The sequence below is a fragment of the Manis javanica genome, chromosome 8, assembly GCF_040802235.1.
Source record: "Manis javanica isolate MJ-LG chromosome 8, MJ_LKY, whole genome shotgun sequence".
Classification (NCBI taxonomy): domain Eukaryota; kingdom Metazoa; phylum Chordata; class Mammalia; order Pholidota; family Manidae; genus Manis; species Manis javanica.
The window spans coordinates 84,871,468-84,884,259 of NC_133163.1; the positions used below are offsets into that span (position 1 = coordinate 84,871,468).

The 12,792-nt window shown below is 39.4% G+C and overlaps 1 protein-coding gene across 5 annotated transcripts in view; it reads left to right on the plus strand.

The window, feature by feature from the left end:
* Positions 1 to 12,792, plus strand: part of FMN1 (formin 1) — a 410,926-nt gene that overhangs the window by 280,337 nt on the left and 117,797 nt on the right. For all 5 annotated transcript variants that reach the window (XM_073211578.1, XM_017655899.3, XM_073211579.1 and 2 more), the window contains 4 exons: positions 4,464 to 4,593; positions 6,074 to 6,220; positions 7,305 to 7,364; positions 12,200 to 12,320. In XM_073211578.1, coding sequence (XP_073067679.1) covers positions 4,464 to 4,593; positions 6,074 to 6,220; positions 7,305 to 7,364; positions 12,200 to 12,320 — 458 coding nt within the window. The remainder of the gene's footprint in view (positions 1 to 4,463; positions 4,594 to 6,073; positions 6,221 to 7,304; positions 7,365 to 12,199; positions 12,321 to 12,792) is intronic.

A 12,792-nucleotide genomic window follows, 5' to 3' on the forward strand; every position in this document is an offset into this window, starting at 1 on the left:
GGGCCAGGTAGCATTTTAGGCCTTGTGGGTCATACAGTCCAGTGGAACCACTCAAGTCTGCTGTGGTAATGCAAAAGCTACCATAGACAACTCTTAAGCAAATGGGTGTGACTGTGCACCAATAACATTTTATTTATAAACAATGAAATTTTAATTTCCTATCATTTTTACTTGGCAGAAAATGTCTTCCTATTCATTTTTGTTCAACCATTTAAAAATGTAAAAACCATTCTTAGTTGGTGGACCATACAAAAGCAAGTGGTGGGCTGAATTTGGCCTTTGGGCTATAATTTGCCAAACCCTGCTATAAGCTATGGGGATGGCTGGCCCAGGGAAATAACAGCAGGTTTCTGCTACTGGAAGTGCTCCCCTTTTCCTTTTGTGTTAATGCCTTGCTAGAATTAGTTTTCAAAATTAATTGCCAGGGCGTAGAATAATGATGGCAGGTAATTAACAGATAACATGTATTCCTGCTCTCTTTACTGGTAAGAAGAGGGGCATTTTTAAAGTTTGTTAGTAGTCATTGCCCTGGCTTCCTGAACATCCTAGGATATTACTGGAAGCAGAGAGGGCTGTTGTGTTGTCCTGCTGAGGCGATGTGCTTGGTTTGGTTGCCAGAGGGTGAGACGCAGAGAGGCAGGGACTTAGCCTGCTGAGGGAGTATCACCTTTGCTCTTGACCTCCTAAAAAGAGCAACATTTGATTTATGCCAGAGTCTGAACTTTCTGGCAGCTTATTTGCCATTAGCTCCAAGTTAGTTGACTCTAAACATGTTTTACATACTGGAAAATATGAATCACTTATTGTAATTTCAGTACTGGAGTTTCCTAAGATCCCTGTGGTGCCCAGTCCTATAAATCATAACAAGGAGAGGCTGCCTGATCACTCACCTCATCAGCTTGCTTGCACCCTGGTGCCAGATTTAAAAAAGCATGGAGGTGCCATCTGCTCAGGCCCAGTCTGCTAGCAGCCACTCCCTCCAGGAACAGCTCTTGAGTCTGTACTGTGCCTTGGGATGGTGGTGAGGGGAGGCTCTTTGGGTTTGATTAGGCTGGACACGTGCTTTTTGTCCCTAGAGCAAGAACACCTTATCCAGCATTTTGTAATGCTCCACTAGGATTCACAGATGCCTTTGGGGACCCCTCCCCACCAACCAAAAGCAGACGCACTGACTTGCTGAAACAAGTTCTGGTAGTGTATTTGACCGGCAGAAGGACGCAGGTCACAGCATGGCATGCTGCTGGGTGCACAGCTCCTGTGTGTGCACACTGGACGAAATACTCTCTGGGGGCTTAGGAGAGGGTAAAGTGAATGTTAGTCCCTTAAACAGCAATAGGCCCTGTAGCTTCACTCCACCAACCGGTGGAGTTGCTGCTGTGGATGTGGGACCCACACAACGTAAACTGCAGAACTTCTCTCCTATATGTGGGATGAAGCTGTGGTTCTTCCTGGGAAAACAAGCCTGCATCGGGGAAAGAAGGGAAAGATCCCTAGTCTGTGGCTTCTTTGGGGCTATCTAGTGGCCCTTTGGTATAAAGTTAGCCTGGTCCAAAGGGAAATCAATCCATAAATATGCATAAATACCAACGCCCAGTGTTTAAGACCTATACTTGGAGATTCGTGAGAGCATTCTTATTCCTTCCCTTACAGGTAGAGTATAAAGCAGAGTTTGTGGGGAGGGATGAGATACTGATCACTTGCCTCACAGCCTTTGGGGTTCCATAGCCATCTGGTCCTTTCCAAGATAAGTGGGAAAGAAGTATTGGTGCTCTTCCTCAAGACTTGGCATGGGTAGTTTTGGACAGAAAGTGACACAAAATCCTGTTTTTTCCAAATTTGCTTCTCCAGTATTTTGTATTTTCACATTCCACCAGGTGTCCAAGCCAGAACCTGCGAGTCACCCTGGACTTGTCTCAGTGTCGCTTGGGATTGGCCAGCCACTCTGGTCCGTGCAGCCTGTGCGCACATGTGTGGCCCTCTCCTCTCTCACTGTAGGCCCCTTGCTTCCCTCCTCAGCCTCCATGTCACAGCTGTGCTCCTGTAGGTCTCCCAGCCTCGAATGTGCTATTGCCTCCAGTCAGTCAGCCTAGCCACTGCCAGGGTGACTTTCTAAAACTAAAAGCTGAAAGTATAATTTCTCTCTTTAAAACCTCTCGTTCATTCAGAAAAGTTTAAACTCTGTATTTTAGAACACAAAGCTCCACTTCAGCTTTGGAATTCTTCTCGCCTTCCCCAGAAATATCATTCAGCCTGTCCAGGCTCTCCCCAGCAGTTTCTCATGTGTCCTGCACCAGCACCGGAGGGCTCCAGACACCTTGGCTGCCACCGGCCCTCCGGGGCTCTGACTTTGATGCCCTGTGTGTTATACCATGCATGGTTCCTATTAAAGGCCCCATCACTATTACTTTATTTCTCAGGTTATCAGGAAGGAATTGTGCATAAGTTAAATTCTGTTCTCAAATCTTAAGCATGGTGTCTACACACTGTAAATGCTTCGTACATATCTAAAGGACTGATCCATTAATTTTTAATTAGGATCAATTAAATGCGTTAATTTTCAATGACACATTCCCTACAATTCTGTCCAAAAGTAATATAAATTTCTGAACTTCCCTTCCCTCTCCAACCCAGAATATATGTTTCAGACCCTTGATTCTCAGAGAGCCTTCCTCGTGCAAGCCCAGTAAGGCTTTTCCTGAAGGGCTTGCGGTTCTATTTTGCGCTCTCCTGAGTAACGTATATTGGTGAGCCTGTGAACTTGTCTCATTTATTTGAGAGAGGTCCTAAGTCTCCTTTTTTGAGACTAGCTCTAAGCAAGTGTTCATCCATCATTTATTCCTTTTCCTCGAGGTCCTTCTTGGTGGTGATCTGTCTATTCTCGCACTCACTGGTTACTTAAACTAGAAGTGTACACACACTGGGGATCTGGGTCCTAACTGGGAAGCAGTGTCTCGTCCCGTTTGGAAGGGGAGAAGTGCAGGGCATGACCCCTGAGGTAGCTCTCAGCAGCACCTGAGAGAAATAATACTTCCCAAGACTCCCCACAGGAACAGAAGCCACCAGTACTATAAGCTTTTTATTACTCATATTGGTGAAAACTGATGATGCCCCTGATTTCAGCCATGAATGAATCACTAGTTGAATACTAATTTCATGAAAAAAAATTTACATATAAGTGTAATTTTTTCATCTTGTCCTAATTCAGAATTCCCAGTGGTTTCCACTTTTATATCATCACATGGTTTTCATAATATTCAGAGTTACAGAACTGTAAAACAGAGGTGTGTTTTCTTTCATGGTCATTCTTTGCTCCATTTCTATGTCATTTAAAGAAAAAGGATTATGACCTGGTTATAGGATAAATAAGAAAAATAGCTGATAGTTAGAATCTTATTAAAACCCAAATCCCCCTAAAAGAAAAGTTAGAGAAGCACAAAGTACGAGCCAAGGGAATTTCTTTGGGTTTGGAACAGGGAGCTTCACTCCTCTGTAAAAGCATTCTTGGTGAGAGATTGCAAAATGTCAAAGTAGTAATGTTAAGAGTTGACTGAGACTTTGAGAAATATCAGTTAATCATCATTTCAACCCCAAAATGAATTTAATAGCTGTTAGTGGATTCTCTCCTCTTCTGAATTCATGTTCAACTCTTTCCATTCATTTTAGTTTATACCCCTTCCTCTGGTGGCTGGCCTGGAGAATTTGTAGCTCTTCCAACTTAATTTTGCAAAGAGCACCAGTGTCCAACTGCTCAGACAGTGAGCTTCTGTGTGTAGGTTAATACTCACCTTTAGCTTTTAAGGTCTGTCTTGCCATAGTTTTTAAGAAACTGTGTCCACTTGAGTGCCTGCTTTGCTCCAAGCATTGAACTATGAGCTCTGTCTATATAGGTAAGTTGATGTGAGAGAGTAAACAAATATATCTGTGGAGTACATACATTCTTTATAGACCATTATCTAATTCACTGAGCAAAACAATAGTCATTTCACTTCACTGAGTGACTTTCTATCACTTGTCCACAGACATTTGCCTCAAGTCTTTACTTAGCCTGTATAATTATACCCCTAGAGAATGCTGTGTTATAAAGTGAGGTTATTGTGCATTTTTTCTCATATGGTAAAAAATTAATGCTTTTCATTTGGGTTTAGTCTCCTATTTGGGTAGCAGGAGATAGATAACTTGCTGAGGTTCAGTATAATTGCATTAACTTCCTGTTCCTAAAGTAATTTCTATGCCATACATTTATTTACCATCACAGAAGCTCATAAAAAAAGTTACTTTGTTGCCAACAGTAAAATCACACCCTCAGAGTTCCTCAAGTCTGCCTGTCTGATATATTTTTATAATTGTTAAATTGACACCATCAAATAAGGAATGCTCTCAGAGCAGATCTTTTCTAGCTTTTTAAAAAAAATTGCCCTTATGATTGCATATGAAACTATATGATTCTTCCTTATTTTTTACAGATTTTTACATGAATTAGCCCAGATCCCTAATTTTGCCGAACGTGCCCAGTGCATAATCTTCAGATCTGTCTTTTCTGAGAGCATCACCTCCTTGCACCGAAAGGTAGAAATCATCACACGAGCTTCTAAGGTATGTTTACTGTCTAATTAAAAAATACAGTTTTGCTCCTATTGGGGATAAAGGAGGAAGTGGGGAGTGGGAGAGATCAACTAGAGTCCCTTTGTAGGAAACCTCTTGGATTTAGGGTTGTGTGTGTTTCTAAGTGTAGCTGTGATGATTGTCCCAAATGTGTATTTACTTGAGAGCAGATGAGCGCAAGTAAGAGAGAACAAGATGGTAGACTGATGGAGAGGAGGAAAAGAATGACCCTTTGACAAGTTTCTTCTCAAATATCTCAAATACTGCTAATGTACTTGCTGGCCACTTAGAACCAAACCAAATAGTGGAGTTTGTTTTCCTCTCAACTTTCTTAATCACAAAAGAGATTCTGCTTTTGATCCATGCATTTGATCATCAGAAATGTATATGCACACAGAAATAAAAAAGATTCTGGAGACTTGATAAATTAAATAAATGATTAGGCTAATGAATGATGGGCAAATATATTTTTATTGGCTTTACTGCACTGCTAGTCATTATAAATTGTAGCACCTGGCTTCTTCCCACAATGACCCACATCTTTAAGAACATGATAATATTCTCCACAACTGCTATAGGATTTAGTTGCCTTTCTGAAGTCATGATTTTTTTCCTTCTGAAATATAAAAGATTTCAATAAAGGGAGCATAAATGTTACCAAAGTATAATATGCACTCTCTAGTAATCCCCCAAAAGGCAGAAGCAGGTTGGCCTACATCTGCACTTGGCTTGCTTTATTTATCCCAAAATAAAGGAAAATAAAGCCGCCTAACACTCTTGAGAAGGGAAAAGAAGTATCAGTTTGAAAATTTACACTTGGAGGAAAAAAAAAAGAGGGAAAGGGATGGGGAGCTGAAGAAACCCTAAGCAGCTTGAAATCGTAAAAGTTAATAGACATATGAGCAAACACTTAATAAACATAGCCTGTGGCTTTGAAATACATTATTGTAGTTCACCTCTGAGGATTATACCAGGGAAACGGAAGAACAGACTTGGTGTTATATCTAACCTGCCTTTAACCGTACAATTTTTATGGACTCATAGTCCAAAAACAGATCCTCAAATGGTATTAAACCCCTTTCTACTTAGAAGTCATCAAATATGGAGCCTAACTGTCACAACTCTTCTTTCAATTTATAGATATTTTTAAATAATAAATACTTTAAAATATTTAAAAAATAAAACTGGCTCAAATTTGGAAATACAAATATGAATACTAATCCTTAATACTAAAACATACACAGTTTGTAATTTATTGAAAGGATAGAAAGCAATGGCTGTTAATTCATATTTTTAAGATACTTAGAGCTTACTAAAGTGTATTTCCATTTCACCAACTGTTAATCTGCCTGGTAACATTCCACCAAATAGCCTATTGGGTACTCAAAAATTATTTATTGTTGAATAAACATAGGTACATTTGGGAGTACATACAGAGTCCAAATAATTCATGTTTGTTCCATAATAACAGGGCTTGCTGCACACAAAGAGTGTGAAGGATATTTTAGCTCTCATTCTGGCTTTTGGAAATTACATGAATGGAGGAAATAGGACTCGAGGACAAGCAGATGGATACAGCTTAGAAATTCTGCCCAAACTCAAGGACGTCAGAAGTCGGGTATTTATTGATTTTTTTTTAATAATGAGTGTCTATGGTCTGCTGTTATTTTCCTTCTATACTTTTAATAAGAGAAAGGAAGTATTCTTGGCTGTTCCATTCATCTCTGTCCTCCCCCACCAACAATACATCTTTTTGTTTTCTCTTGACTTTCACATAAAGGTACATTTTTCATGTTTGACCTTATTTTGATGGCAAAACCCCCAATATTTGTTTGCTCTAAAATACACAATTAGATGTTGAACTGAAGTGAGAGAATAATAAGCAGTATTAGCCATAGCACAAGGCTTCAGTCTGTTTGAATTTAGTGTTGGCTGCCTGTAATTTATTGATTCCTGAGTCGGAAGCACCATCCAGTTGAGCTGAGCATTTGAATTATTCTTTTGCCCATAACAATTGGGGCTGGTGGGTCTACTGTCAAACTCCCTGAGCCTGATTATCATTTGGCTCCACACCCCTGCAGAGCTACCTCTTTAGAAACAACCAGCCCATATCTAGATGTCCCATGGGGGCAAGGGGGTGCAGGGAGGGGAAGCACACGGGCAAATTAGAATTAGACCCACGTGAATAAGACACAAAGGCCGCCTTGTGGGAGGGCCTCTCGCCCCTGGCCTCCCAGGGTCATAAAGTGGCATGGCGTTCCTTTTAAGCTGTCCTGATTGTTTTTCACGCCATTAAGAACACACATTTTTTGAAAGGTGGGAAGAGAGGGATGGTTTTCTGTTCTAGTCCCTGGTTCCCTTTAGCACTGCTTTCCCGCTGTGGCTTTATGCCAGAAAATAACAAGACATTGTGTGTTTTGTTTGTTTGTTTGTTTCAGGCATTACCTCAGAGGCCTTATGAGCTATTTGTTTGTTATTTTCCCCACAAAGAATAGTGTAGTGTCATTTTGTTGTATAGATGCCATAAAAAATGGAAAGGACAAGGAGGAGAGAGGAAAACTTGTCAGTCTCAAACAGAATTAGGACCAAGTATTACAAATTCAAAGTATTAGGGTTACAAAATGAGACTTCAGCACTCAACTGTATAATATGGCAGAGTCTCATGTGAATGATTTTCATTCAAGCTTCTCTCTTAAACCTAGGATAATGGAATTAATCTGGTGGACTATGTCGTGAAATATTACCTGCGTTATTATGATCAGGTAAGAAATGGCATTTTGTGGAAAACTACACTAATGAGGTTTCAACTCTTACACATCACTGGCACTCAGAAATTGGATGATGGATGGATGGATGGATGAATTTCAAGTCCAACATAGAATTTGACAGCTCTCCAGCCTCCCTGGTTTGCAGATGGGCACACTGAAGCCAAGAGAGGTTAGCTGACTCTTGTAAAGAGAAGCATTATTCAGTGGCACAAATCTACTCTCAGTCCGCTATATAACACAGCTTCAGAGAGACCCCCAGTTATCTCAATGCCTTCAGACAAGATTGTGCGGGTCTCTGTGAAATCTATATCCATTCAGTAATTGGTTATATTTGAAACTAGATTCTGGGAGTAGACCAAAGTTTAGGAAATTAAGACACGGTAATACCCAATACTTTATCAGTAATGTTCATCTGTGAACAAGTTGAAGATGTAGAATTTGAAATCCATCCTCTGTGCTTAGATTACATTTGCAATTAGAAATAAAAATTTCTATAAGAATCTACCTGAGACAATTTCTGTGTTTTATCCCTGCTCATTAAATTGAGAGCAAGTAGTCCTAGCTTTGAGAAGAAAGAGGTACTGTAAGTTGTTGAGAAATCTAGCAATCAATATGAATGGGAGAAGTCTCAGGAAAATGTTAGGACTCCTGCTTAACTATCCACATTAAGTGGAGTTTTTCTTAGGCACTGAAGGAAGAAAAGTAAAGATTCCAGCGCCTTGCTTTTTTAAAAGGCCTACAGTTTCATCCAGAAGACAAGCTAAGCACTAAGAGATGAAGTCTATAGTCATCTCTCCCACCCTCCTGGTAGGCTTCTCCAACTGTTAACAGTACGCCTACAACCAGGCTTATGATTTCCCACCGCGCCTCCTCAAATTTCTCCCCTGTTTCTATTAAGGATATTAGAATTTTTGGTCATCCAGGCATGAAACTTGTTCTCCTCTTTGGTTTCTCTCTGCCCTACAGTCAAATTATTTCTTGTGTTTTTCCTGGCTTTCATCCCTACTGACCCCAGCTCATTCAGGCTTTCAGATAACTCACCTAGAGAATTTTGATTGCTTCCCGGCTGGACTCCTCACTCCAGTCTATCCCATACCATGTGACCCAATTACTTTTTGTAGTTCTGATCATATCACACCATTTTTACTCAAAAATGGAAATGGTTCTCCATTTTCAAGTGAGTTAGGACAACCCAATTCAATCCCAGTCTTTTATAACCATGCTTTTACTGCTTTCCCTCTACACATATGCCATGATCCAACTCAAAACTGATGTTTTCCAAACACACCACGTCTTTTCTTACTGACATGTTTTTATATCTGACGTTCTCCCTAATTGGAACTATCTTTGCCAATAGCCTTTCTATAAAACTTCTCTTTTTTCTTATTAGTACTCTCTTGAAATAATAAATTTAAAGAACTTTTGGGAAAAATCTCCCAGTACCAATGATCTATATATTTGCAATATAATAGGTAAAGAGCTCTTCAGAATCAACAAGAAAAGGACAACTTGTCCCTTCTCAAAAAAAAAAGGTGTCAGAGGAGACTGCAGGTAATATACAAAAGACAGAAGATATAAATTACCAGCTAGATACATAGAATCAGCAATGTAAATTGATCAAACCTTCCTCAATCTCTGGTTAAGATCTCTGGATCAAATGGAACCCATATCTAGCCTACCCCTTGACTCTATAGGTCCTATAAAAGGCACCTTTTAAAAAATTCACATACAGTTGTCCTGTGCTTCTCAAGCTGTTTGTCCATAGAGCTGTACCTACTTTTAGGGAACACCTTTTCCTAATTCATGCAAACGGACTATATGGGATAGTAAGTCTTCATGATAACTTTGTGTATCAAAAGCCCTATAAATATATAACATCATTCTAGGATTTTTCTCCTATCATTATTTCACTTATAATAATTTGTAAAAGCAATATATCACAAATTTTTTGGTAGGTATCTAAAGATAGAGACTTAGGTCAAATATGCGATGCTAGAGTGATGAATGGAATAACATGGTGCCATGAAAAGTATACAGGAGAAAATTCAGTGACATTAGAAAATACACTTGATCTGCTTTTAAATGACAAACATGTTTAAAATAGTCTATAGTGATTGAAAATATATGTAAATATAAATACAAATACCCAGAAAATCCTAAAAGGATATATATTAAAATGTTTGATTATTTTTGGATGGTAGGATTATAAGAGATTTTTATTTTCTTCTTCCTTTCAATTACTAAACATAATGAACATGTGTCACTTTTGTAAAAGGGGAAAAAAGGTATAATAAAAAATAGTGCACTCTTATATGATCCTCTTCCATGAAGTCTTTGCTCATGTCTCATCTTTTATTCCATTGAAGCCTAGGAATACTTAGTTTGAACTGCTCACCATATGTCTTATTCTGCCTTTTATAGAGATATCAGAGACTTATCTGTTAGCCTGGCATTGCTCCTTGAGGTCCAGGACTCATTGCTGTGTCTTTTTTCATGCCTACAATGTAGGTGGGGGCAGGCATGTTGAGCTTCAGGCAATATGTACGTACCTGAATTTCTGACAGTAGGTATCAGTGTTGCAGAAAATTATCCGAAAGAATCTTAAGAAGTGACATTTCTAATCTAAGGTTGGCATGAGCATATTTATCTTATAGCATCTGGCTCAACCAAGTCAGGTGCATTGTGTAGGAAGGCTGAAATGTGTCTATGAAATGTAACTCTCTTCAAGAGAGCAGAACCCAGTGGAATCAACTTCACAGAGGAAGAACTTACAGTAAGAATGGTTTCAAATATGGGATGACCCAGTTTTGGAAAAGTGAGAAATCAAGAGTTATGTGGCACTCTCCCACTTTTCAATGTGCAAATTGCATTTCACTCAACAAGAGTGTGGAATTATGTGATTTATTAAACTATCCCTTCCTCTAGGAGCCTAAGTGATGATTTTTGTGGTTAGTGGTAATGAACAATTAGCTGAAGAAAGGTGACTCCTACTCCAGGCTTCCTTCCACTCATGCCTGGTTTTTGGTCCAAGTCTTGGTCTGTGATGTTTACGGAAACCCATCTAGAAGCTCTGTTTTTGTATGTTACTTGAGCAGCTTTCACAAGAGCTACTGCTAGGCTGATTTGCTCAGCAGAATTTTCTCTCTTTCTAGCTTAAAAAAAATAGGACTGAATATGATAAAAAATTCTGGAAAATAGATATTGCACCTAAGTTCTTCCAGTGTAGACTACCATGGAGCTTTGGAGCAAGCATCTTAGACATTATTCCATCTTGGCACTCAGACAAGAGTACTGCTTCCAGTTTTTAAAGTAGTAAAGTAAGTATTGGTCATGCAAAATGTTGTTCTGATAAAATGAGGAAAACCACCTTTTCCTAGCATCCCAAGTGAAGGTAAAGGTCTTAAAGGAAAGATAAGGATCCGGGGAATTCCTGAAACCACAAGAAAATATGGTGGTATGTTAGATGTCTCCTGCTAAAGGTACACACTTCCCAGAACAGTATTTGATAGGGTCTCTGTAATGATGCTGAACAAAGTTTATTGATCTGCCAGATGTATATTATACTGAGAACAAGACAGAGTTCCTGCCTTCAGAGTTTATGGTCTAGTGGGGAAGACATACAAGCTCACACAGCAATTTTAAATTAGTGCTGATAAGTGCTGTGATAATGTAAGTACCAGGGGCTCTTGGAAACACCCAAGTACTAGAGGTTTAGGGGAAATCTTGGAGAAATTAATATCCATTTTGAGGCTTGATGGGTGAGTGTGAATGAGGAGGTGTGAGAAGGTTCTGGGGAAGAGTCGGAAAGGGACAGATTTAGAGACAAAAGCCTAGAGGCAAGAGATTGTGGCCTCTTCTATTATTTTATGAAAATTTAGGGGAGGGAGTTAGAAATAGGGGAAAGGTAGAAATAAGACTGGAAATGTAGGCTGAGGCCAGATCAAAAGGTGCCTTGTAAAGTAACTTCAGAGTTTGGAAGTAGTCCTGTGACAGTAGGGTGGCAGTAGGAAAGATGGAATGTGAAGGGAGGCTGGCAAAATAGCCTGGGTGGAGAGGGGAATAGCTAAAGACTGCATGAGATATGCAAGATACAAATCTCATTTCCACAACTCAGGGCTAACACAAGCTAGACTGGAAAACATACTGGAGGCTCAGCTTATCTGTCAGTGTGCCTGAGGTTTTGTCCCTTGGGATATTTCTTAGCTTAGAATCCTCTCTTAAGTAGAGCTGTGGAGCTTGACAAAAACTATGCCTAACCATGTCCTCAGCAGATACCTGCTAAGATAAGCCAAACAACACTTGAAGAATCTTTACAAATATGTGAAGTATTTGGTCACCCACATACACTGCAGAGGAAGGTTAAGTAAAGGTATCAGGGAGGGTGATTGTTTCTTCCATTGCAGTGCCTGTCTTATCTAGCACCTTACCATTCACACCCATTGGCATACCCCAAAGATGAGTTACCTAATTACTCCCATGTGAAACCCAACAGGGACTTCAAATTTAAGTACTGTCATGTGTTCCCCCATGCCTTTTTCCATGGGAGTAGAGTGTCCAATATCAGACATGCCTGATAATTTTCTCTTTGATTCATGAAGCAAAAATAGAACCTAGCTGATGCCATAGCCATAGCCAACCTCAATGCCAATGAGACCAAAATGATATTGTAAAAGACACAAAAGTACTTCAAAGCAACCAATCTGAGTTTAGGAGTAGTGAAGGAGAATTGTTATGATTCTTATTTGAACATCCAATAAAAGATGCTTTGGAATTTCAACTAAAAGTGGCAATTGGGAAATATGATGCACATTTGTTACCATATCTTTTAGGAAGCAGGAACAGAAAAGAGTCTTTTCCCCCTGCCTGAACCACAAGATTTCTTTCTGGCCTCCCAAGTCAAGTTTGAAGACCTCATAAAAGATTTGAGAAAACTCAAGAGGCAACTAGAAGGTAACAGGAACTGTTCTGTTGTGGTAATAATAGCTAAGATTTTTTAAATGACTGAAGAGGCTTTAATTATTTGTGGCTCATGGAATGGAATTGGTGCAGAGTTCAGTTATGGGACTCTGCAGTGCCAAGAACCTTTCCATCTCTATGCATGATTTGGAGGCACTGTCTCACTGTCTACATATATACCTTCTTTTATTAGTGTTTATAAGTGCTTGTTATATCTATATCTTGTAATATCTGTATTTTCCAACATACAAACCATTTTAATAACAACAGCAGCCCTTTATTGAATGCTTACTATTATCTTATAATAACTCCAGTAACTAACTACACTACTCCATTTTACAGATGAGAAGAGTGAGGCTTAGAGAAGTTATGTTCACATAGCCAGTAGGAGGTAGATTTACTGAGCTCTAATCAGGTCTCTCTGATTAGATGTCTTGCATTTTCTAAGCTAGTTTACTTTTCTAAG